General features: G+C 40.1%; 3 protein-coding genes across 7 annotated transcripts; all 3 read left to right on the top strand.

Moving 5' to 3' along the window:
- The first annotated feature begins 1,385 nt into the window (after window positions 1–1,385).
- On the top strand, window positions 1,386–3,133 carry aplnrb (apelin receptor b). Its single transcript, XM_028602081.1, has one exon. The coding sequence runs from the start codon at window positions 1,455–1,457 to the stop codon at window positions 2,526–2,528; it is 1,074 nt and encodes a 357-aa protein (XP_028457882.1). The 5' UTR covers window positions 1,386–1,454; the 3' UTR covers window positions 2,529–3,133.
- Window positions 3,134–9,185: 6,052 nt separating this feature from the next.
- nfkbil1 (nuclear factor of kappa light polypeptide gene enhancer in B-cells inhibitor-like 1) lies at window positions 9,186–11,580 on the top strand. Its single transcript, XM_028602100.1, has 4 exons — window positions 9,186–9,641; window positions 9,729–9,841; window positions 10,332–10,443; window positions 10,736–11,580. The coding sequence occupies exons 1-4, from the start codon at window positions 9,368–9,370 to the stop codon at window positions 11,323–11,325; spliced, it is 1,089 nt and encodes a 362-aa protein (XP_028457901.1). The 5' UTR covers window positions 9,186–9,367; the 3' UTR covers window positions 11,326–11,580.
- A 368-nt stretch (window positions 11,581–11,948) lies between these two features.
- On the top strand, window positions 11,949–25,909 carry atp6v0a2a (ATPase H+ transporting V0 subunit a2a). 5 transcript variants are annotated; one of them, XM_028601215.1, is made up of 21 exons: window positions 11,949–12,630; window positions 13,765–13,953; window positions 14,551–14,629; window positions 14,946–15,043; window positions 16,428–16,565; window positions 17,430–17,527; window positions 17,626–17,752; window positions 18,614–18,696; window positions 18,789–18,882; window positions 18,968–19,180; window positions 19,919–20,069; window positions 20,177–20,316; window positions 20,403–20,560; window positions 20,670–20,760; window positions 20,854–20,972; window positions 22,148–22,358; window positions 22,448–22,567; window positions 22,668–22,784; window positions 23,445–23,562; window positions 23,675–23,846; window positions 24,879–25,909. In XM_028601215.1, exons 2-21 carry the CDS (start codon window positions 13,843–13,845, stop codon window positions 24,979–24,981), a joined length of 2,541 nt encoding a protein of 846 aa, XP_028457016.1. In that variant the 5' UTR covers window positions 11,949–12,630; window positions 13,765–13,842; the 3' UTR covers window positions 24,982–25,909. The 5 variants fall into 5 exon arrangements, with proteins under 5 accessions (XP_028457016.1, XP_028457017.1, XP_028457018.1 ...); XM_028601216.1 differs by lacking the exon at window positions 11,949–12,630 and adding an exon at window positions 13,302–13,547; XM_028601217.1 differs by lacking the exon at window positions 11,949–12,630 and adding an exon at window positions 13,302–13,617 and having other exon boundaries at window positions 17,451–17,527.
- Window positions 25,910–26,371: the final 462 nt, after the last annotated feature.

The following is a 26,371-nucleotide window of genomic DNA, read 5'->3' as shown; positions in this document are numbered from 1 at the left end:
CTATTTTATGGTGGCAGCATGCAATCACATAAAAAAATTGTGTATCATTTTTCAAATTTAGCCTGACATATTTGGTATCTTTGAAACGTTATACATTTTAACATTTAACATTTAGTTTTGCAACTTAAAACAATGTGTTGTTCAGTTGTTTTTCCATTTCAATCAGGTTAATTGTGTCATATGTGAGACATGTATGCTCTTTTCCTGTAATGCTGATGTTTTATAAAGGTTTTGTTCTCTTTTACACCATGTAATATTCTCCTGTGTAAATTGATGAAAAGTCTGGAATATGCACAAATGCAAGTGGTGATGAAATATATCACATTACATTATTTGCCCTCAGTTTTCACAGGATGCATTTGAGTTTTAAAATTTAAATTTAAAATGTCTTTGTTTATATATGCTACCCATTAATTAATTAATGTCATTTTATTGTGTATTGTCATACTGGCTGTCATCTTTCAATTTTGTTGTTTATTAGGCATTTTAAACTTATTTTCAAAACTGATACCTAATGTATGATGATAATTCTAATCATTATTTTATTTTAAACACATTAAATAAAATAGTATATTGTAAAATATTGTCAGTTTCTCTCTTCAGTTGAAATTGAATGGAAATAAAATGTGCTTTAACTGAAGGTTATTAAACATGTTTCTAAGTATGTTTTCTTTCTGTTAATACTTATTGTATAATTATTGTATATTTTCAATTAAAGGTCTGAGGTCAAAGTTTTGTTTGTCTAACCTACAGTTCCTTAATGCTTTTTGTCTTTGTGGTTCTACTTGTTTAAACATGTAAAGACACAAAAGAAACAGACATAGGAATGTAAATATTGCAGCCCATTCGGATTTCAGCATAGTGCTCTGCTGAGCCAGAAGGACTCTCAATTGATATTGAAATTGACTACTTCAAACTTGTCTTGCCTAGACTTGACACATGGGCTTCTGTCCAAACATGTCTTATTAACTTTCATTCCCTGAAGTAAAACAAAAGGTTGCAATTATATATGTGGCAAGTTTAGATTTATACTTTGGATAGAGTTTCATTTTGCCCCTGGAGATAAATTTCTGCAGCCCAAATTTTTTGCATGAAATGTGAAGAAAACGGGATATCCAAAAAAATAATACTAGCATTACCAAAATTACTAGCATTTTCAACCCATATTACATGCATTAAGTGACCCCACTGTGCATTATGTTGTGTACAAATCAAATGAATAAAGAGAGAAGTGGGCGTGTACGCAGTGAAAGAGCATGTTCTTCAGAGCAGAGAGGAGGAGGGCAGTGGGAAGGGAGGAGGGGGCATCCTGGGAGGGTACAAGTCTGGGGGGGGTATATAAGCGCGGGCAGATTTCTCATGTAGCAACAGACTTGAGAGTGCTGGTAACTACTGTGGATCTATCTGCAGCAAACAGATTTGTCTTTTTCATTACAAATAGAAAAGAAGAGAAAATGGAGATGGAGCCAAATGATGGTCCTGACTACTACGACTACGATGAGACAGAAAACTCCACCATGTGTGACTATTCTGAGTGGACACCATCATACTCTGTCATCCCGGTGCTGTACATGCTTATCTTCATCCTCGGCCTCTCTGGAAATGGGGTGGTCATCTTCACCGTGTGGAGAGCCCAGGGTAAGCGGCGAGCTGCTGACGTCTACATCGGCAACCTGGCACTGGCTGACCTCACCTTTGTGGTCACTCTTCCTCTGTGGGCCGTTTACACCGCCATGGGCTACCACTGGCCCTTCGGAGTGGCTCTGTGTAAGATCAGCAGCTACGTGGTCCTGCTCAACATGTACGCCAGCGTCTTCTGCCTCACCTGCATGAGCTTTGACCGCTACCTGGCCATCGTCCACTCCTTGTCCAGCACCCAGCTGCGCACCCGTGGCCACATGCAAGCCTCCCTGGCAGCCATCTGGACGCTGTCTGGTCTCCTGGCTGCCCCGACTCTGGTCTTCCGCACCACCAAACATGATGCAAACATCAACATCACATCCTGCGCTATGGACTTCAGCCTGGTGATGACCGGGAAAGATCAAGAGAACCTTTGGATCGCAGGTCTCAGCATCTCCTCCTCAGCTCTGGGCTTTCTTCTACCTTTCTTGGCGATGATGGTGTGCTACGGCTTCATCGGCTGCACCGTCACCCGCCACTTCAACACTCTGCGCAAAGAGGACCAGCGTAAGAGGAGGCTGCTGAAGATCATCACCACGCTGGTAGTGGTGTTTGCCGCCTGCTGGACGCCCTTCCACGTTGTGAAAAGTGCTGACGCCCTCTCCTATCTGGAGCTGTTTCCCGCCACCTGTGCGTTCCTGCGCTTCCTGCTGCTGGCTCACCCCTACGCCACCTGTCTGGCCTACGTCAACAGCTGCCTCAACCCCTTTCTTTACGCCTTCTTTGACCTGCGCTTCAGATCCCAGTGTCTGTGCCTGCTCAACCTGAAGAAGTCCTTGCATGCAAGCCCTGTCAGCTCCCTGTCCTCTCAGAAGACAGAGGCTCAGTCTCTGGCCACGAAGGTGTGACGACAACTGAGGGCCCAGATGCATGCTGGGTGAACAATGCAGAACAATGCAGGTAAATCATAACTGTACAGCGCTTGGTGCTTGCTCACAGATCGTCTGCGGTCAGTTTCGGGGTGTCACCTTTGCTCCTCTCTGGCTAGATGGACTACTGTCAGCATTTGCTTGAAGACAACAGTTGGGCGTGTGGTTTTGGGGTCTGACCACACTCAAAGTCCAGCCTCACTTTTAGGAGCAGGGAAGCAAAACTGAACTATTCAATTCAAGGGACCAAGCATACTCCAGACTTTTTTGGAAAAGGTGGAATGTGTTTTAAAATGACCTCATGCTTGTGTTCTCCTGTGGACTTTTATGCAAATGCTGAACTTTAGATCTCTGCACTCCGGTACTTAAGTCCCGGTGAAGTGTAATAATCATGCATTTTCCCCTGCTGTTCTTTTTTTCATTTGTAAGCACTTGAGGTGTGATGTCTACCAGACTACCTGGCTCTCCAGCTCAAACTGTAGTATCTGTATCACAGCCAGCAGTGTTACGTATAAGTATTTGTCTAGAAAGGGTGTGCCAGTTGGTAAGACGTGTTGGTGTCTGATAAGAGTGTTGTAAGGAGAGACGGGGATAGTGGGAGAGAGGGGGAGAGGGGGAGAGGAGGAGAGGGGGAGGGAGTCTCAGGCAGACAGACAGACAGATGGCAGCTGACAAATGTTTTCAGGCTGGTAGAGGGCCCAATTAAAAGGTGACTGCTTTGACAGTCTGCTGGAGTGTGTGTGTGTGTGTGTGTGTGTGTGTGTGTGTGTGTGTGTGTGTGTGTGTGTGTGTGTGTGTGTGTGTGTGTGTGTGTGTGTGTGTGTGTGTGTGTGTGTGATTGTCATTGAGTGTCAGAATGACAATGAATTTGTTCCTGACAAAAACATGAAAGCATTTTGTGAATCCACATCATTTTGAATTGATTGTTTATGATTTGTAATTAAAAAAAAAGTGCTTTGAAAACAAATACTCTCTCTCTGGTCTTACTCTGTCACTTGTGATAGCTTAAGTCTCGCTGGAATGTATTTTCTTCTATCCAGTGAATGTGCTTCTTCCTGTTGGTGCATTGCTGAGGGGAGGCAGTCTCCCTCCCATTGTGTTTCGCAGGGTTGAAATCAAAGCATGTGTCTGCAGGAAATGCATGTTTGACTTCTGTTTCCCTCTTTTAGCATGTTTGTTTTATTCTCCTCCTTACAACTCACTCACACAAACAATCAGTGAGAACAAAAGTTTCTAAATTGGATCAACCACAGGACATTTGGCTTTGTCCCAGATATATTAAAGTCCTAAGGGTTAATTACCACAATTGCAGGGTTCTTTTTTTCTATACCAATAGATCCCAAAATACATCCTAATGAGTCTCTGTGTTGTTAGTCTATCATGATGAAGCATAGTTGAATGTATTGTATTTTGCAAACAAACACCACAACAGATTGCTGAGCTTTAAATTAGAGTTCAATGATTTTGACCGTAAAGAGCTTTTTACGGGATGTAATCAGCAACAGCAGGGAGACAGAAGGATCGGACTAATCCTTGGTTACTGACTTGTAGTCGACTATCTGTCCCTGTGTAATATCTGTGACAGAGAATGGCTTAGTCTAAATCACCTACAATTACAGTTATGTCCCATTTAGGTAAATTTGACTCATTGTAGAAGGAAATATGTGTCTTTAATTTCACAGGTGAATTCTGAAAACATTCTTGTCATTGGAAGAAAAAAGAAATCCAACAGCTGCTGCAACATTCACTCTGTCTCCTTCATCGCTGTCCCAGCTCTGCTTAATCTCATCTGAGCCAAGACACAAACACAGACATGCAACGAAATCTTTGTTAAATAGATGTCTGAATTTAGTCAAGAAAGATTGTATAGAATTTCCTGAAAACTATTTGCATTGTACATCTTGCTGAGAATAGAAATGGTCCAACAGTAGATTAAATAGTGGCACAATCCACACAGGCAGAGTCTGCACAACAACATGTTTTATTGGTGAAACAGCACACATTTTAAAAATCCATGCAGCAGCTAATTTTTACAGGCCGACTTGTCACATTATCCTCCACCTGTCAGCATCAAAGTCAAAGCCCATTGTGAAAGATAATCTGGATAGATTATTTTCATGGTTTTTCAAGTTTTATGGAGCTATGTGATCGTGTTACCAAAATTTCATGGCACGAACTTTGCCAAAGCTAAAAAACAAAGTGCTACGAGAGAAAAGGGATTTATGCCCTTTGATCCTCCTTAGGCTGGGTGTTTGTCTGAGATGACTGTTCAGAAATTATTACACAAATGTTTTCATTCCTCTGTAATAACAGAGTGTGAAAATTAAGTGTGTCTAGGAAGCAGGCTTGCCGCAGGGAATCCCTAGGGTATAAACAGTTCTACCTCTCTAAGAAATGACAAACAACTAGAACAGCATTGTTGACAAATACATTCACAAGCATGTATTATCATTTAACATTTGCTTCAGCCAAATACTTAAAAAGTAACATTGTTCTCTGTATTGATAATGTGACTGAAACATTATTGTGTTCTGCATCTGGAAGGAGGAGACAGCAGTTCTGTCCGTGCAAAGATGAACAACTGTTGTCTGAAAACACTAATGAGAACAAAAAAATCAAAGCTCCATAAAATGTCAAAACATAATTAACTCAAACCACTAATTATATCCATAATAGTAACTTGTAGACACCACAGTTAACACTTCATACAACAGTCTTTTTAAACACTTCTGACAACATTAATCTGCGTTACTCTGAACTAAATGTTATACATTTTATATATATATATATATATATATATATATATATATATATATATATATATATCATATGTTATACATATATATCATACATGTCTAAAAATAATCCTCATTATGTCCACTATGAAGAAACCAGTCAAAGGGTCAGGTAATGAGAAGTATTTGAGTTTCACATGAAAACTGTAACTAAAGTACATTTATACATCTGCTCCACCACACTACAAAAGGTAAATACTGTTATTTTCATTCATTACATGTATTTAACATCTGTTGCTACTTTTCAGAATAAAGTAAGATTTTACTAACAAAACATACAGTATATTTAATTTATACAATAAAATGTACTCAATGTCAACCGACTGCAACATTAGAAATGATAAATGCCTATATTTTGGCGAATAACAATAAATATAGTAAGAGAAAATAAAAGGGCGGCTGTGACTCAGGAGGTAGAGCGGTTCCTCCTGTCAGCATGTCGAACTGTCCATGAGCAAGACACTGAACCCCAAGTTGCTCCCGATGTCAGGCCAGCACCTTGCAATGGCGGCTCCGCCAACATCAGTGTTTGAATGTGGTGTGGGAATTGGTGAATGAGATGCAAATTGTAAAGCGCTTTGTCCGGTAAGGTAGAAAAGCGCAATATAAATGCAGACCACCATTTACCAAAAATTAAAAAGTACTGCAAAAGTCAAGAATCATAAATAGAAAATAGAAATATCACATGGTAAAATAAAGGATAAATAAATAAAAAAATAAAAGAAATATGTACGATAAGAAATATAAAGGAAATGTAGGTAAATATGCATGTTTTTCAAATGCAAAGGAAAGTAGGATTTCCAAAATATTGAGAGAAGAAAATTAAAGAATGTGCAAAAGTTCACAGTATAAAGTATAAAAAATATGTGCAATTTACAGAGATAATAATCTAGAAGATGTGTGTTAATATAACACATTGAGTCAAATACAACTAAAGGTAAGCTGTCAAATATGTGTTTGTTTTCTTGTTTTTTTCATTTCCTGTCTGGATGGAGAGAAACCTAAAATCCTCTCTGTCTTTATAGGTGATCTATAAACACAGCACAATGCAGACGGTAAAAAAAAAGGCCAAACCCAAAAACTTCCCCAGGTGGGACAATGTTTGTTTACCACGTAATGCATAATAAAAGAACCTAAAGGCAAAGGTAAGAAGGCCGAGTTTCTATAGGGGTGCACACCTTAACTCATTCATTGTCATATCAATGGCTGACAAATAGCCTTTTGTGTTGTTTTAAATCAGGCTCGCTGCCAGCCCTGCTGTTTGTTGGCAGCATGTTTAGCTGTCATAAATCAGAACCCAATAAACCAGGGCATGCAGAAAATAGACCGAGGAAGTGTGCACACATTTCTCCTCCATCCTAACAATGGAGGCTGAGCAGCTCAACCAGCAGACCGGACCTTGAGCCTGGTCTGACCATAGAGTGTTAGGATGAGTTGCTGACCCCTGGAGCGTCTTGGAGGACCCTCAGCTTCCTGCCGCCCGGTCTTGCAGCGCTCCTCCCTGCATCGTCCCAGGAGGACGAAAGGACCTCACAGACAGGATAGGAGTCAGCAGGCCAGGCAGGAAAGGAGAGGTAGGGGTTCCTGACCGGGGATATCCTGTCTTTCAGAGGCATCTCTCTGCTTTTAGGGCCTCCATGCATGCTCCTCCTGAGGTCTTTGAGGACAAGGGTGCTTGCTTCAGACACTCTTCTACATTGGGTTTGTGAGGAAACATATGACAAGTTATCTTCTCTGAGAGTTTAAGACAAGTTGCAGTTGGAGACAAAGAAGAGGTAGGCCTACTGAAAAAAAAGGCAATAAAGCTTAATGCCACACATGTGGCCAACATGTGACTCAAACACCTGAGGTGACAAATCAGATGTCTCTTTCTTCCTCACTCTCTGCTTGCACTCCGTCTCTCCTGAGATGGCAGATATTTCAAAGGCTTTCACACAAGACGGCCATCGCTAGTGGAGACACGTCGTTTCCGAAAGCAAAAAAGAGCGGAAGTGCCCAAGCTTTGGGTGACTCCGGATCTTGGGAGTTATGTGAATCTCAGAGAAGATCATCCTCTTCACAAGGCACAAAGTGCCCCTTCATTCCCTCTTCTATCCTCTCCATTGTGCATCCTTGCCTCCCTCGGGCCTAAATGGAAGCCCTGTCATTTGCAGCAGGAGCGATCCAGTTCAGAGGCTCAGCTGCAGTGACATATGCATTGCAGGTAAAGATATCTGCACAGGCAAGCACACAAGCAAGCAAGAAATTAGACAAGAACAACACCCAAAGTGGCTGAGTGGTGCAGGTTTCGTTGATTTAGTTAACATTATGAAATGTGAAATTATGGCTTTAATCTCACAACATATTAAATTGCTGTCAGTCTGTCAGGGAACCAGGGGTTGTGGCTCCTACAGACCAAATGACATGTGCAACCTTAATTTCCCCTCCAGAAATGAAGTAAGACATTAATAAACTGCTTTAAATAACAAAAAGAAAACTCTCAGTAGAAATGAATTCCATCTAATCCGCTCGGGCGAGCTTTTAAATAAAGACTTTTCAAACTCTAGTCGACAGTAAAAGACATTTCCGGTCGTCACAGCACAGTTGATGCAGCATCACGCGCATCACAGGTAAAGTCCTAAGACTTAAGTTATAGACATTTTATTAAATAGAAATAGAAGTAATTATAGGTAACCAATCATATGCACAATTAAACTGGTCACAGTGGGCTTACTTAAAGTCAAACATGCATCTACAATAATAAATATTATTAATAATAAAAAAAAGTCAGGGTCACAACCATTGACATATATATGGTCACAACCCACAAATGGGCCATGCAGGTGTCATTGAACAAAACTATAATCCTTCAGTTAAATGACTCCCTGTAATTTAGGTTATATATATAAGCTATGTATTATTTTTTCATAATTTTAAATAAGGATTGTTTGTTCATTCATTCCTTAAGCTGTAGTCTACAGTCAGACATTTTCAGTCAGATTTCAGACAGCTGAAACAGTTAGGCTACTTTACTACACCCCCACACACTGAGTTATAACAAATAGTAGTTCATAAAGAAATGTTATGGCCTAGAATTTTGATGCAGGGCTGTATACCCACACACAGAAGCACACAGATGATCTCTACATATCATCGTCCTGACAGTTGGTCTGTTGAAGGGAGGCTGAGGCACAGAGTAATTAGCCTTGTAGAAAATGGCAGAGTGCTGAAAGTATGAAGAACATCACTGTAGTGTATAAACTCTTCCAGAAAAAAATACAAAATGCATGAAAGGGCTGCGGGCATCCTGTCTAGCTACTTTGTTGCTGAGTCAATACAAGTGGCATGTAGAGATGGTCCGATACTGGTATCGGCTCCGATACTGCCTAAAACGCTGGTATCGGTATCGGGACGTACTGGAGTTTATGCACCGATCCGATACCACGTAATCAAGCCCTAAAGAAAAACTACGTTAAAGTAGTTTATTTATGTTCTTTTTCCGTTATAACTGACTGTCAAACGGGAAAATAAAAGAAAGTTCTGTGGCATTTGTGTTTGTTCATGTTTTACAAAGAGTTTAACTTGAGCCAGACAGACAACAAAGATAGAAATCATATCACATCCATACAGGGATAGTAGTATACAGCTGTTAAAACATAATAAAATATATGACCCACTGGTATTGGATCGGTACTCGGTATCGGCAGATACGCAAGTTCAGGTATCGGAATCGGTATCGGGAAGCAAAAAATGGTATCGGACCATCTCTAGTGGCATGTAACCGTAACACGGGTTTACTTGATCAATTAATAGCTGGTTTATAAAGATGGACAACACTGACACCTGGTGACCACCATGACAATTCTGTACCCGGAACTTTGGTGTCCGGGCTGATGCAAGCTTCGGAGTCATTAAGAAGAAGGACCGGATTAGCCGATGCTAAACTGATGCTAAGGTCCTTCGAAGCGAACATAACAGCTTATTTATTTCACGGTCTGTGATCCTAACCTCCTTTTTTCACAGTCTGACCCGTATTCAGTCCGCATGGTGTCTCGCAAACAGAAGCGGGTGTGGAAATACGTGGAGGAGGGCAGTCTGCTGAAGCTGAAGTCGTACCTGCGGAAGCACCGGGACCTGGATGTGAACTTCCACCAGGGCAGGAGGCAGAGGAGCCCGCTGCACCTAGCCTGCAGCCTGGGAGACGACGCTGCGCTGCGGCTGCTGCTGAAACACGGAGCCGATGTTCTCCAGAAGGACCGCAAAGGAGACACGACGTTACATATCGCAGTCAACAGGGCTCTTAAACACGGGAAAACAGGTGAGCAGGACAGAGAGAGAGTCTGTGTTATAAACATTATCCATCATTTTCCATATCGCTTAGCTTTTATTGTTGTTTTTCCTTCAGCGTATGGTGACCTGGTTGAGCCTCTCATAAAGAGCTGTCCAGAAGCTTTGAACGCTCCCAACAGCGCTGGAGTCACACCTCAAGACCTGCTGAACTGGAGAAAACATAAAAAGGTACATTACACATGCTGTCCATTGTTAGATACTGTTCATAGCTGTCTTCTTTTGTTTTTGTAGGACTGTAACTAATGGTTATTTTAATTGTAGATCAATGTGTGTCATTGAGTCTATGAAATGTCAGACAGGAGGAAAAAAAAGAGAATGAAAAATAATCCATCAATCACATGAAGACACAACATCACTTACATAACATAACTGGTAAAAAAAAAAAAAAAAAAAAAAAAAGTGTCACTTTAGTTCATGCAGTGTCATCTTAACTCGTTTTTAATCAGTACTGATCGAAAAGGTGTAGGTTGGAGCATTTGCTTATTACAAAGTGCTTGTTTCTCCTGACCAAAAGCCCAAAACTCAAAAGGGTTTTTTAAAACGATTAGCTGGTTAATCATTTAGGTGAACTACTCAACATTATCCTACATATACCACAGTATATTATATATTTTATTTTATATTACATATTTACTTATAATTTCCTTATTTTCTTCAGAGTGCAGAAAACATGAGCAGTCCATCTGAAAGAGACCCTGAGAAGGAGTGGCAAGAAAAGCTGTTTGGTGAATGCGAGGATGAATTCTGTGAAACCTTTGGAGTATATGATGGTAATTATAAACTCCTTTTTTTTTTAAGATTATTTTTTGGGGGCATTTTTAGGCCTTTATTTCCACAGGACAGATGAAGACATGAAAGGGGAGAGGGTGGAAATGACATGCTGCAAAGGGCCGCAGGTCGGAGTCGAACCTGCGGCTGCTGCGTCAAGGAGTAAACCTCTATATATGTACGCCTGCGCTACCAACTGAGCTAACCCGGCCACATAAACTCCTTTAATTTTCATTTAACATTTTATTTTGATGTTCTGCACTAGATAATAACACTGCTGCATTTGTTTCACAGCCGATGACTTTCTTCCTGTCGATGATGACGAGGAAGACTTTGGGGACTGGGCTGACCGTATTAGAAATGATTATTTCAATAAAAAGCATGCTGAAGCTCAAAGACTGGCAGCGTCGTCTTCTGGATGGAAAAAAAACAAGAGTAAACAAGAGAGAGAGCAGGACGAGAAAAGCAACAAGGAGCTGCATAAGAGGCTACAGAGGGAACACGAAGAGTATCTGGCACGAGCAGCACGTAAAGAAGAAGAGACTCGGCAGGGTAGGAAGCGCAGGTACGATGAAAGATGTGCAGCTACTTTTGATGGTGGCTCTTCATCTGGTGGCACAAAGCTGAGCTACAGCGACATCCCCTGGCCAGCTCCACGAGGTACAGTACAGGAGATGCTGGATGTGATGCTGCACGGCGTGGACAGAAAGGACGTGCCAGTGTTTCGTAAAATGCTCCGGAAGCAGCAAGCGCTGTGGCACCCTGATAAATTTGCTCAGCGATGTGAAGCTCGGTTAGAGGAGAAGGACAAGAAGCGGATCCTGGATACAGTTACAGCTCTGTCGCAGGAGCTCAACAGACTGGCCCAGAGTCTGAGGACTTAAAATTAGCTTTTCTGGAAAACTCTGTGAACAAACTGAACTCTATCCAAAATGAGTTCCATTAATGCAAAAGAACAACAACTTCCAGCACACTGTTTAACAAGAACTTCATCAGGTGAAATTCCTACGACAAACAGCACCAGTATGTAAATGTAGAACAACCCAAGGGCCCCTCTTGGCATTTATGCACATTAAAGGTGCTCTAAGTGATGTGACGCGTTTTTTAGGCTACAACATTTTTTGTCACATACAGCAAACATCTCCTCACTATCCGCTAGCTGCCTGTCCCCTGAATACACTGTAAAAAACGCGGTCTCTGAAGACAGCCCAGGCTGCACAAACGGCAACAAAAACAAACCGCGCCATCCTGCACAACAAACCATAACAAACTGTGTTCCAGCCAATAACCGACAGCCTGGGCTGTCTTCAGAGACCGCGTTTTTTACAGTGTGTTCAGGGGACAGGCAGTTAGCGGATAGTGAGGCGATGTTTGTTGTATGTGACGAAAAATGTTGTAGCCTAAAAAACGCGTCGCATCACCACACACACACACACACACACACACACACACACACACACACACACACACACACACACACACACACACACACACACACACACACACACACACACACACACACACACACACACACACACACACACACACACACACACACCTGGAGGCTGCCCAGTACAATGTTTGACCAGTGAGCAGTTGAGGGTTAATGGTCTTGCACAAGAACAACATGGGTGGTAATTTGTAATTTGTAATTTGGTAACCTTGTTACAAGCTTTCTTCTGTAACGTTTAGGGCTACCACTGCCAATTGAAGTAGACCCCCACCGTGCTCCTGATGTGTTTTTGTGTAAGTCACTTGAGACAAAAGCCTCTGTCTCTATTATAAATATTTACAGCTGACATTTTCCTGAAATGTGAGCGTGTACTTGCAGGATTGAAACAGCAGAGATGGTACACACAGAGTGGTTTTGTACTGGGTTTAACACGCTGCATAAACATACTGATTTAAAGAAAATAAAATTAACATCATCCAGAATCCTCTAACCTTGAGTAACATTATTGTTGAGTCACTTGGGCCTACTACCGGTATTTCTACTCCTAAAGCATGTTAGTCTCATCAAATAAGTGCTCATATCTGTGATCTGCAGGTCTAATGTTTGGAAAAGGTAAACATTAACACATCATCCTGAAACAACCTCAATAAAGGCTTTCGCACACAAAGAAGAGCAGATGGTCGGCCTGCTTTCAGTGATGGAACCATACAGAATAAGAAGATGCGCTGGTTGCCAGGTTTGTAAGATAACCCCCTTTTTAAAAGAAATGGCCATTGAGCATAATTGAAAACCAGACAAAGGAATTGCTTACACCTAAAATGTATACAATGGATTATTTTGTATTCTAAAAAGCGTAAAATGTAAATAAATTACACGTTTCTTATATCAAAACAAATAATGATACAGGGTAGGTTTTCTGATAGAATTATTTATGATAGGCTACAGAATGGATGGTCTATCCATACTTGTTATAATCGCCAACATTTTAGTGATTAGAAAAAATATTTTTTATACATTTTTAATATTTTGTTATGGGTCTCATGAAGCTTGTCTTTGAGCTGCAGAGTGCAGACACATTAGTGTGCTTTATTATGTTAAGACAATTTCGGCAGACCTGTGTGAAATAGTTTCGGGTTAGTGTCAACACTATAATGCTATAAATGAAGTCCAACACTACATTTAAGAACCGATATGATGTAGTTTGTTCCCATAGCTGTTAACTGTCAAACTCCATTTAACACCTTTCCATTATTTTTTTTCAATATGATTTTTAATTAATGTTTTCCCTCCCCATTTTCCCATCGATCCACCCACCCACCCCCCTCCAAAATGCTCTCCATTTCTAATTTAAGAAACAACGACTATTTCAGAGGATGCGACAATATCTGGCAACAAGGAGACGCAATTGCCGGGCGACGTAGCGGGAATAAAGGCCATAGCCTATTTCTGACTGAGGCTTTTTATAACGCGTGATGCTGCTTTCAGCCCCATTTGTCTACACGGCGGGTTGACGGTTTTTTTAGTTTGCTTGTTGCTCGTTTGTGAGCCGCCAGCGTTGCGTCGTCGCGCCGTGTTTTTGCGCTGTAATGACAGGTGTTCGAAGTAAAGAGCCCACAGGATGACGCCTTTCTCCAGGATCGCGCGATGCACAAGGTGCATTAGGGAGGTTTCTCTCTTTGTTTTCACAATGTTTATTTAATAGACATCAGACGGTGACAAAACGGTACGACACCCAGACTCAGAATGAGAAAACTGTCCCTTCTGAGAATCGTCTTTATTAATAGACAACAATTAATCCCCGAGGGGATGTTAATTGGTTAAGAGGTTTACCGACTCGTTGAATTTTGTGATGTCCTATTTTCGCTTGTAGTAACCGGCTCGTTGTCCAGCTTCAGTAGGCTACAGAGAGATTATAAGGCAGCGGAGGAGATCTGTCTGGCAGATAAAGATGGTGTTTCGGAGCGAGGAGATGTGCTTGGCGCAATTGTTTCTGCAGTCCGGCTCTGAATATGACTGCATCAGTGAGCTCGGGGAGCTGGGGCTGGTCGAGTTTCGAGATGTAAGTACAGATGATGGATAAACACTCTTTTGTTTTGTGTAGGCCTATTTTGTCATCAGCGTACAATACTTTGTGCTTATTTATAGCTATGTATATTTTTAGTGGGCCTGTCTTTACTGTTTTGAATACAGAATAAAAATACCCTACCTTTCCCTTTTCGCTCTGGATATGCATGAATAAATGTTCTAGGGCAGTTAAGTAAAATCTATCTATCTATCTATCTACAGTATCTATCTATCTATCTACAGTATCTATCTATTTATTTACAGTATCTATCTATCTATCTATCTATCTATCTATCTATCTATCTATCTATCTATCTATCAGTACATAGCTGAATTATGAATGCCTTTTGATGTAAAACGGTTTAATGTCAAATTACTCCTCATTGTATTTGACCTGGGGAGAGGAGTATTCAAAAATAAGTACATTATAATATGTATATATGTAATATGTAAACCATATAAACATCAATAACAATATTATAGCCAGTCTAAAACTGTGTAAAGATGCCATGATGAACCTTGTTATTGCACATGCTCTGACTGATGCAGTAACTTGCAGCTCACCTGACCTGTGATGCTCCTCTGGTTTCAGCTCAATCCGAGTGTCAGCTCATTCCAGCGGCGCTTTGTCAGCGAAATCAAGAGATGTGATGAGATGGAGAGGATTCTGGGTAAGAGAGCACCTGGGGTGGTTCATGTGGGTGTAGCCTTGAGCATACACCTGGATGATAAATCATCAGGGGCAGTGTGCAACTCATGGCTGTCTAAACATGGTCCCCCCCGCGACCCGACACCAGATATGCGGACGAAGATGGACGGATGGACGGATGGACGGATGGATGGATGGACGGATGGACGGATGGATGGATGGATGGATGGATGGATGGATGGTCCCTCAGAGATTTAGATTTAGATTTAGACAGCTTGCTCTGATGCTCACAGAAATAATTACCATGAAACAAACTGTCAGCATTTCTTTGTGGACAGGATACCTTCTGAGGGAGATCCAAAAGGCTAACATAGCTGTTCCAGAGGAGGATGAGAGTCCAGTTGCTCCTCCCCCCAGACAAGTCCTCGAGATCATGGTAAGTGTCATTTTCAACCACAGTTGACTGAAGATGTGCCCATTTTGTACACTTTTCATAGTGTTTAATTAAGGGTATTTATATGCACACTAGTGTCCTATTGGAACATAGAGAAGCCTGGCTATTCAAATCTCTATATACAAGATAATATAATACAGGTTTTTGGTAGCTACAGTGGTGCAGGCATGTCGTTGCATCCTCCACATCTACTAACGTACACATTTTACATTTTACATTTTACAAAATCTCTCACCCCCTCAGTGCAATCGGACTGCAATAACAGCTGTGACAGTTTTTAGCTGTTTTATCTATCTATCTATCTATCTATCTATCTATCTATCTATCTATCTATTTCTATAATTTCCCCTTGAAGTAGCTTTGTGGTTGAAAAAAATCATACATTATTCCACACTGTCTGACAGTAGCATGCATATATACTGTATCATCTTCCTTCAGCTTTTGTTCTTGCATGTTTGTATTAGTGCACCAATCCATCAAATGGAAATATTCTAGATTTCCCCCCAAATTAAGTCTGACACATTTGGTATCTTTGGAAACTTTGGGATCTCTACTAGATAATACCTCAGTGTCATTTTTGACTGCCTAGGCTCCTTGTAGTCGTCATGAATGGAAGATAAGACAATAAAATGAATGATGTCAGACTTTCACTTTCATTCCAGCATGTAGCCCATCATTACATCATGTATCATCATATTTTCAGTTATTCTGACTTACTGATACATAACCTGGGTTGAAGACTCATCTGCATACATGGTAGAGAATGATTAGAAACCTCGATAATACGAAACAATATCCTGGTTTCAGTGCTCCTTTTAACATAATTTAGGTTTCTAAAAACTGGGGTTTATCCACGTGTCTAAAAGTAGGATATGATGTCTAAATGCACAACACATAACTGATAAAGTTAAAATAACTTTTAAAAAGTCATAACTAATTGTGCACTTTACATGTATTTGATATTATTAATTTTATTTAGTTTATAATTATCAATCCTATACTTTCTGCTACGGAGTGCTACTATTTTATTTCCTATTCTAAATTAATTTTTTAAAATATTATATATTTTACCCTTTTGTGACTGGCTGCTATAGCAATGCAAGTTTTGTTCTTTAATGTTAATGAAGTATCTCTCTATGGAGAGCTGACAAAATAACTTAAACACATCATGAAAAACAAAGTTAGGTTTTATAAAAGTCAATTACGCATGCAAATACTGTTATAAAGACCGGTCATTTAGGTTACATCTCAATTGGTATTTGTTTTCTCTCCATGTTCTGTATATTTTATATTTAAAAACAAAAAAACTAATTGGCAGATGACAAATGCAGACTCAAGCTGGTGTTCAATGTGTGTTGATGTGCAGGAGCAGCTTCAGAGGCTGGAGATGGAGCTCAGCGAGGTGGCCCGAAACAAAGAGAAACTGCAGAGGAACCTCCTGGAGCTCACCGAGTACACACACATGCTGAAGATCACACGGACCTTCATACACAGCCGCTCCAGAGTAAGTGTGGTTTTTAACCGTCTGGCATTAGGGCTGGGACGATATGCTTTTTTTCCCAATTCGATTTTTTCACGATACATGGGTGCCTATCCAATTTGTGTTGCGATTTTCATTTACGTATTGTGATTGGATAGGATTGAGTATTGCGATTTTCTTTTCCTTCTTTAACAAAAACAAAAGTTGAATAATACACCTCTAGAGACAATATATGATGAGACATTTGTTTTCTAAGAAGAAGGCACTTCACATGTAGGTCAGTCAGTCAGTCTGACATTTACTTCATTTGTAAAGAAGTACATAACATGGATTTTCTGCACTTCCTGCTTTTGCTCTGTTTTGCTGGAAACCGATACAATGTATTCGCCATCAATGGTACCGTATAAACAGAAAATATTTAGGTCAATCATTGGTTTAAAAAAAAAAAAAAAAAGCGATATGGGATAGGAATCGATTTAAAAAATTACTACGATTTCAGATTATTTTTTTTTCACCCCTTTCTGTCATATACTGCTTTATTCCCTCTGTGGTTGCATCACAGGCAAGATGATCCCCCCTCTCCTTGCCAGTAGCATCTTGTTTTCTTGTCACTGACGTGCTGTTTCCCGGGGTGACATTGGTGGAACTAGAGCCGACTTTAATTAAAGACATGGTCCCAATGGAGCCGTTATAAGCAGCACCTGACTCATCCAGGCTGCTGTGTTAAAAAGGGATAAAGGGCAACAATGGTGTCTATGTGAGACAGGCGTTTGTGAAAATAAACATCACATTCCAGCGTGTGATCACAACATCGTCTTTGTGTAGGACCATGTAAGGAGCAGATAATGTAAGCTGTCATGAATGAAACATGTTCCCTTTTATAATTAGCATGAGGCTCTTGGTCCCCAGTATGAAGAATTCCCCACTATGGAGACAGACTCAGTGACAGGATGCACCGGTATGCAAAGACTCGGAGCCAAGCTGGGGTGAGCTGCAATATGTGTCATTTACACCCTTACAACAGGAAGCCCAAATGTGTGCTATCAATGAACCGTAAACCCAATCTGATCTCTCCTGGCTGTAGGTTTGTGTCGGGCCTCATTCAGCGGGTGAAGGTGGAGGCCTTTGAGCGTATGCTGTGGAGAGTGTGTAAGGGTTACACCATCCTCAGCTACGCAGAAGTGGAAGAGAACCTTGCTGATCTCGACACTGTGAGTTAAATTGTGTACCCTATGATGGATGTCAAGAGAGATATTGTAACATTTGTTCTGCCTGTCAAAATCAAACAGGAATTGCTATTTTTGTTATTTAAGTCCCTTGAAAACCTATGTTCTCTATCAGCTTCTTACTCTGAGCAACCGAACACTATTATCTGCCAAAGTAAGAAAGCTTTTGGAGATTTCTGCATTTGTGTGTTTGTGTTTGTTTTATACGCTACTTTGCGGTTCATGTATTTCTGTGCACCAATCAGAGTTTAGAAACATTTGCATCAAAATGTGATGATAGGTGTGGGGTTATTGGTTTATGTTGCTTATGTAAATCTGATCAAACTACATCCATACAGTGGATATGTTTGAATAGCCGGTTCTCTTATTGGCAAAGAGCAATGGAAAACATATAGATATAGATAGATATTTTAAGCCGATTGCCACTGGTTAATGCGACAGACATCACCTTAGTGAATTCATCTGGTTGTAGGTAATTAACGTTAAATCCGTAATGACCAAAATGAAAAATGTGTCTGTTCCCTGGTTAATGTGCTCTCTGCAGCTGGAGTCTGTATTCAGCCAAAGATCGTTTGTGAGTTACTGAAAGGAAATAAATGAAAATTTAAAGTTACAAAGAAATAGAGAAATAATAGTGAGATAATTTGAAACCAAGTTTTCAGGGGGCTTTAGAGTAAAACTCCATAACCAGGATTTAGCTGGCATGTCAATAAAATGATGCTGCAGTAGGGAATCGAGTTATACATCCTACTTGTGTGCCAACAAAAGAAAGTATTGTGGTAGAGATACAACTAAAAGTTCTTTGAAGGGCTGTAGTGATAACTTCCCTGATCTGTGTTGTTTCAGGGTGAAATCAGCAAAAGTGTTGTGTTTCTCATCTCTTTCTGGGGAGACCAGATTGGACAAAAAGTACAAAAAATCTGCGATTGGTAAGAATTACATCATCACGTGACTTAAAGTTTAAATTCCTGTTGCAATTTTCTTCATTATCAGCGTACACTTCTCTCTGTGTTGTCCTCAGTTACCACTGCCATCTTTACCCACACCCTGAGAATGATGAGGAGCGGGCAGATGTATTGGACAGCTTAAGGACTCGCATCCAAGACCTTAACAACGTAGGGCTGATGAAGACAGACAGGAACATTTAACACCTACACACACTTTCTCAGTGAATTTGCAGTAACCGTTGTGTTCCTCCAGGTGCTGCACCGCACTGAGGACTACCTGAGGCAGGTTCTGCAGAAGGCCTCGGAGTCGGCCTACACCTGGGTTGTGAAGGTAAAAAAGATGAAGGCAATCTACCATATCCTGAACCTGTGCAGCTTCGATGTTACCAACAAGTGTCTGATTGCGGAAGTGTGGTGTCCCGTCAGTGACCTGGCAAACCTGCGAGGGGCGCTGGAAGAGGGCGCGGTGAGTAAAAGGAAGTATTAGGGCTTACGTTCCAACGGTTGGACAGGCTTACCTGGTACATATCAAACACCAAAAAGAGTCCTTCAATTTCAAAAAGAATTTGTCCGTTTATTTTCGCCCATCACTACACACACAGTTTGCCAACAGGCATGCAGAAAATAGAAATAAAGTTTACTTACTTACATTTGATTTGACGTACCAAAGCAGCCTCTCTAAACACAAAGCAGATCAAGTTTGATTTTTTTTTTGTGGAAGTCAAAATGCAATTAGTATTTGATTAGTTGCATAGCTTTAATAGTTAATTAGGTGTAGGGGTAAGATGATAATAATTTTTCTTATTTCTTGACTTGATTATAAGAATAACTTTTGGCCTTTTTATGGAATTCATTGGAATTGCTTATCAGCTGTTATTTACTCAACTTGTATCACTAATATACATTTAATTATTTCCCATTAATCCTAGCTTTAGGCTTTTTGGATGACTCTCCTAAACCACTCCAACTGTCATGTTTTTTTGTTTTGTTGCATTATTGGCTGTATGATTTGTTGTTGGTGTAGTTTTTGTCGGTTAGCATTTTCTTCTCTTGCTGTTACAGAATGCTCCAGCCTTTTTTGTATCAAATTTCTCACCCAGAATGCACTGGGGAAAAACACAGAGAATCGCTCAAACCTGTGAATATTTCACATGAGACATGAGTGAACTAAGGGAGCTACTGTTTTTTTTTTTTTTTTACACAGAGAAAAGGTGATTCCACCGTACCGTCCTTTGTGAACCGCATCCCGAGTTCTGACACACCACCCACCATGTTACGAACCAACAAGTTCACATCTGGCTTTCAGAGCATTGTGGAGGCGTATGGGGTGGGGGACTATCGCGAGGTAAGCCCAGGTAAGAACTCCCACTGTGTCTTGTAAAGAATAAACTTTAAAGTGCCTTTTTGTTTGCTATAAGGAAGTTCAGAGTAAGTGCATTGAAGACGTGTTTCTCATCGACAGCTCCCTACACCATCATCACATTCCCCTTTCTGTTTGCTGTGATGTTTGGCGACCTCGGCCACGGAATGGTAATGAGTCTCTTTGCCTTGTGGATGGTGCTGATGGAAAAAAAGCAGAAGAAGAAACGATCCAGTAATGAGGTAGGAATGAGTTGTTCCTTTCATCCATAATGCAGAGTTTGATGATTGTTAGTTTTAGCTGATAGCTGAGTCTTTGCTGATCACAGATATGGGCGATGCTCTTCAACGGACGTTACATCATCCTCATGATGGGGCTTTTCTCTATCTACACCGGGCTGATTTACAATGACTGTTTCTCCAAGTCTCTCAACATATTTGGCTCTGGGTGGAGTGTAAAGGCTATGTTTACACATCAGCAGTGGACGTGAGTTCGCAGTAAAATACACACGTTCAAAATTTGTTTTTTTATGTCCGTACATTTGATCTTTTAATGTTTTTTTTCTAAGTGATACTTCTCTTTCTTTACATTGCAGAAATAAAACCCTCCAAACAAATGCTTTGCTCACGTTAGACCCTAACGTCAGTGGCGTTTTCATTGGGCCGTACCCATTTGGCATCGATCCTGTGAGTAAATACACTCAGACATTACAGTCAGGGTGTAATGGTTGATTGACTTTCTTATCATTTTCACTGAGATGCTTTTTAACATCCCACCAGATATGGAACATGGCAGTGAACCGGCTATCCTTCCTCAACTCCTACAAGATGAAGATGTCCGTTGTTATCGGGGTCATCCACATGAGCTTTGGAGTGGTGCTGAGTGTCTTCAATCACTTGTGAGTGGCTCGAGATATAAGTCCCTGGCAGTAACCTAGCATCACTTTTGATCATGCACTTACAGCATGGGCGTCCATCAGTGTCAGGCATCAACATACAAAATAATTTATAGATATACATCAGCATTCCGTGTATTGGGATTGGCTGGTATCTTTATTATAGTGCTAGTATCTTCTGATATAGCACTGTCACAACTCTTGTTTTTATATTTGTATTGTAGCAACCTCTTAACAACTGCCAGAAAGGCTACACATGCTAACTAACTAACCAGCATCGACACTTCTACTAGATAAAATTGAATGAATTTTCTTGAGTCTCTGGGCCTTGGACATTATATTAACAATACTAAGAGTCTACAGCCATGTACGAGGCTGGGCTTAGGCAAAGCTGTGCTTTGAGCTAAATGCTAGCATGCTGATGTTTAGCAGGTTACTGTGTTCAGTGTCTCAGTAGCCATCCCTAGAGCAATGCAACTACTTAAACTACCACTGCTTAAAACATATCAATGAGCCACACCATTGCACTGTAGTTTATATTGAATCAATCAAAATAATATTACCAGCCTTATCCTTAAAGCAGCTGTTTTGAAAGGAAGTCTGGTGCAGCAGCCACAGCATGGAGTAACATCTCAAGATGCTGTGTGAAATTTTTGTATTTTAAGTTGTTTAATTGGTACACATTTGATTATTTCCAATGAATTGTTAACGTTTCCTCTTTTTACCCAATTAACCATCTTTTATTTAGTACACAGCAGGTTGTCTTGACATGTAAAAAATAATCTAGCTGTAAATACTGGCAAGCATACAATTCAGCACTTTACTTGGAATTAAAGGAGCTTCAGTCAGTTGTTTATTTTATTTTAGAATTTTCTTATAAAGAAATAAGTAATAGGTAACTAACTATATGTACTTTTTCATATTTACACAAGAAAACAGTACCAGCTTATTTATCACAGTTGTCTCAGCAGCTAATTATTAATATCACTAATACAACTGTAATATAAAAAACAATAATTCACCAATGAGCATGCTATACCATGCAATATTGGAATTGGTGCACTACTCTACTACTACTTTTAGCTTAAAAACGTATTGTTTTAATAAGCATGTAGGGGTCCAAAAAAAACACTCTCTTATCACTTTCTATATTCCCATACTTTGTTCTCTCCCTTCAGGCACTTCCGACAGAAATTTAATGTCTATCTGCTATTTCTTCCTGAGCTGCTCTTCCTGCTCTGTCTCTTTGGCTACCTGGTCTTCATGATTCTCTACAAGTGGTTGGCGTTCGGTGCACGAGACTCCAGCCAGGCTCCCAGCATCCTCATCCACTTCATTAACATGTTTGTCATGCAGGGGAAGGATCTCACTCCTCTCTACCCAGGACAGGTACAGTATGTGTTGACGATCTGAAACATGATCAGCTCTGAATGCATTTACATCCTTGCTAATGCATTTTTGTTGCCTTTATTTTACAGACTGGGCTGCAGATTTTCTTAGTTGTGATAGCTATGCTGTCAGTTCCTGTGCTGCTGTTAGGAAAACCTCTTTACTTGTATTGGCTGTACCGTGGAGGCAAAGGCCTGCGCAGACGCAGAGTATGTGTGATCAAACGTATTTGAAATATATTACATGTTCAACCTTAACATTTATCAATACTTCAAAATTTCGAAAATCAACGCTGTTGTCTCCCCTCAGGGTTATGAGAGGGTGAGGCGTGTAAGTGAGGATGACAATTCCACAGCACCATCCTATGAAGATGATGAAGAGGAGGGACTTGATAAAATGCCAAGCAGAGAAGCTCTTCCCAAAGAGGTCAGAGATCCACCAGTACCCTGTCTTTATATGTTAAATGTAGCATTTCAATGAATTCAAGTTGCAATATGTACAGTCATGTGAAAAAATTAGGACACCCATGCTAAAGTTGACTAAAAAGAGGAATAAAAAAATCATCTTTTGGAAATTGATCTTAATGCCTTAATTAAAAAAATGAGGAAAAATCTAACCTTTAAGGACACCAATTTTGTTAATAAATAAATGTTCTTCCTTAAAATACAGGGGGCATAAATAAGTACATCCCTATGTTAAAATCCCATAGAGGCAGGCAGATTTTTATTTTTTTCATGGATCCAGGATACTGTGCATCCTGATAAAGTTCCCTTGGCCTTTGGAATTAAAATAGCCCCCCATCATCACATACCCTTCACCATACCTAGAGATTGGCATGGTTTTATTTCAGTTAGCCTAATAGCTGGTTTGATTTGCATTGAGAGATGATTTTATGGAAAGTTCCCCATAGGCTCAGAAAGGAATTGTGGAGCTAATTTATTACTGTGTGAACACCAGCATTGTCTTTATATACATTTCACAATGCAGAAATATTATATAAAACAGCAGAGCCACATTATCTGGACTGCATTTTCAGTAGTATGAATTAAGTGTGATATCTTATATATTATTTGAACTGTTTTGCAGTTTGACTTTGCGGATGTGCTCCTGTACCAGGCCATTCACACCATCGAGTACTGCCTGGGTTGCATTTCTAACACTGCATCATACCTGCGTCTCTGGGCACTCAGCTTGGCTCACGCCCGTAAGTGCGGTCACGAAAAAGTACCACTTTAATTTCTTTACCTTGGATATGAAAATTATTTTGTGTCTTTGTGGGTTGTTTATCTTTTTGGCCTTTGTTGTATTGTTTTCAGAGCTGTCGGAGGTGTTGTGGGGCATGGTGATGCGCCTGGGTCTGAGGATCACCACGAGAGTGGGGGTGGTGTTTTTAGTTCCTGTGTTCGGACTCTTCGCCATGCTCACCGTGTCCATCCTACTAGTCATGGAAGGTTTATCAGCGTTCCTTCACGCTCTCAGACTTCACTGGTGAGTCTCATTGTACCAACTGATCTGAAAATTCTAAATCATTCTTCAGTTCAGGAATGTAATATTGTGATATGAGACTAGACATTGTATTGGATTGTAGCTGTTGTAATTAGCTGATTATTTTCTCAATTAATTGTCATCCCATCGCAATTTTCCACAATGAAAGATGATGTCTTAATATTGCTGGCTTTGTTTGAACCAACAGTCCAAAATACAAAGACATTCAATTTACAAGCAGAGAAGACTAAAATATTTACCTTTTACAGGCTGTGAGCAGAGGATTTAGGGCATTGTTGTTTTAAATAATTATTCAAACACTTGATTGATTATCAAAACATCTTTAAAAGTTATCTTATCTTTAAAATATAGCAACATTATTAAGAATGAGACAATTTTTTCAGTGTGACCTAGCTCTGCTTAATTCAGTTTCCTGTTTGTGTTTTGCCTTCCTTATCATTTATTAAAGGTCCCATGACATGGTGCTTTTTGGATGCTTTTATATAGGCCTTAGTGGTCCCCTTATACTGTATCTGAAGTCTCTTTCCCGGAATTCAGCCTCGGAGCAGAATTACAGCCACTAGAGCCAGTCCCACAATGAGCTTTCCTTAGTATGTGCCATTTCTGTGTCTGTAGCTATTGAGGAGGAGAGAGGGAGGGGCAAGGTGGAGGGTGGGGGTGTGGCCTTGACCAACTGCCACTTTGCTCGTTTGAAAGCCATGATGTCTCTCTCTCTAATAGGCGGGCCAAATTCTCTGGGCGGGCAAAGCAGAGAAAGGGGAGGTAACCTTGCTCCTTATGACCTCATAAGGAGCAAGATTCCAGATCGGCCCATCTGAGCTTTCATTTTGTCAAAGGCAGAACAGGATACCCAGGGCTCGGTTTACACCTATCGCCATTTCTAGCCACTGGGGGACCATAGGCAGGCTGGGGGAATGCATATTATTTATTATGTTAAAAGACCTCAACGTGAAATTTTCATGCCATGGGACCTTTAAAGTGCCATTGATTGCTCACTTGAACAATTGATTTCAGGGTGGAGTTTCAGAACAAATTCTACCATGGGACTGGTGTCAAGTTTGTGCCCTTTGACTTCTCTCTCCTGCCCTCGGTTTTTGAACAAGATGGCTTGCTCTAAAAAAAAAAAATGGACTCTGAAGTATTGCATAAGAGTGGAAGAAGACTTAATAATTGGGAAGGATGCTGGAAGTTCAAACAATTCACACTGTGGTGACGACAACAAACCTTCAAGACAATGGACTGAAACTCACTCTTGTAGCAACGTTTTTCACCATGACAATTTTTTAAATGTTATCGGCTGTGCTGACTGCCTTACTACTGTACCCAGCAAACCTCTGAATGTACAGAGGTTCGAAATTCTTCTTGCGTTAATGATTTAATTTTGTAGGTGAGATACTGCTGAACATTACTTGCCACACCAGTTAGGTGAGTTTAAATATTTTATTTGCATTGTGCTGTGTAAACTGGTTTTGTATTATTTACAACGTGGTATTTAAAATAAAAAGTTATACAGTGCAATGTAAAGTCAAAAGAATATCTATCGGCGACCATTTCAAGCATCCTGATGTAGTGCCATAGAGATTTACTTCTGATAATGATATAGGGATGCCTTTGGGTCTTTTAAAACTGCTCCTCTACATGAGAGAAAACCTGTACACATCAAAATCTAAAGTTAAGAAAATAAAAACATTACAACCCTTTTTGTGAGGCATAATTTCACAAAGCACTTTGCAGAAATGATTGTACAATGAAAAGTTTTCACTGATGACTGTGATGATGCCAAATGAAAATAATCTTCAACTGTTAGCTACAGTATTTGCTTATACTTATTAATGCATTAATTTAAGCGTAACCTCCCCTGTAGTCAATAGAAAAATGTCAAATACTCCAGAAAAACTCAAGAAGCCTTGGGCCTTTCTTTGATGATACTGCTTGTTGCGTTTGTTAATGATAATTAATCATGGTATTCATTTAAATTATTGTCTGTACAAGAATATTTTACGATTTTGATGTGTTGAATAAAGGTTTCAGCAAATGCAAGCAAAGCATTCGTGTTAAGTGAGATTTATTTAGCTCCCTCATTCATTAATTTTGGTGGGCAGGTAATCAATAACAAGAAATGACTTCCATTATCATCAATCCATCACTATTGATTGACAGGCTGTTCTGTCAGAATTTAAGTTGGGTGAATGAGAAAGTTTACAACGTTTTTGCATACAGAGATATTGTCCTGCCCTCAATTATTGTTTATCTTCCAGACTGAGCTGTTACACCGACAACAATGTGCATTTTGACCACTATAAATGATCATGTTATATGTGAAAAGTTTCATGTAATATGGTGATAATTTATTCTAACATGAAACCTTTTACGTTTTAACGTGATCAATAGTATATTGTAATAAAAAACTTTTCTTGTTGACTAACAATAAGTTTGTATGTTGAAACTACGTGAGAATATATTGTTAAAACGTGAAAATATCTTGTTATGACGTGAAAAACATCTTG

Source organism: Perca flavescens, chromosome 16 (genome assembly GCF_004354835.1).
Source record: "Perca flavescens isolate YP-PL-M2 chromosome 16, PFLA_1.0, whole genome shotgun sequence".
Classification (NCBI taxonomy): Eukaryota; Metazoa; Chordata; class Actinopteri; order Perciformes; family Percidae; genus Perca; species Perca flavescens.
Note: the sequence above shows the minus strand (reverse complement) of the source record. Positions and strands in the feature narration are given on the sequence as shown.

Bases quoted from the DNA above. Each gene is read 5' to 3' on its own strand.
- aplnrb (XM_028602081.1), top strand. From the start codon at position 1,455: ATGGAGATGGAGCCAAATGATGGTCCTGACTACTACGACTACGATGAG.
- nfkbil1 (XM_028602100.1), top strand. From the start codon at position 9,368: ATGGTGTCTCGCAAACAGAAGCGGGTGTGGAAATACGTGGAGGAGGGC. The intron at 9,642-9,728 runs GTGAGCAGGACA...TTTTTCCTTCAG, and splicing joins TCTTAAACACGGGAAAACAG to CGTATGGTGACCTGGTTGAG. The intron at 10,444-10,735 runs GTAATTATAAAC...TTTGTTTCACAG, and splicing joins AACCTTTGGAGTATATGATG to CCGATGACTTTCTTCCTGTC.
- atp6v0a2a (XM_028601215.1), top strand. From the start codon at position 13,843: ATGGTGTTTCGGAGCGAGGAGATGTGCTTGGCGCAATTGTTTCTGCAG. The intron at 22,785-23,444 runs GTCAGAGATCCA...ACTGTTTTGCAG, and splicing joins GAGAAGCTCTTCCCAAAGAG to TTTGACTTTGCGGATGTGCT. The intron at 23,563-23,674 runs GTAAGTGCGGTC...TATTGTTTTCAG, and splicing joins ACTCAGCTTGGCTCACGCCC to AGCTGTCGGAGGTGTTGTGG.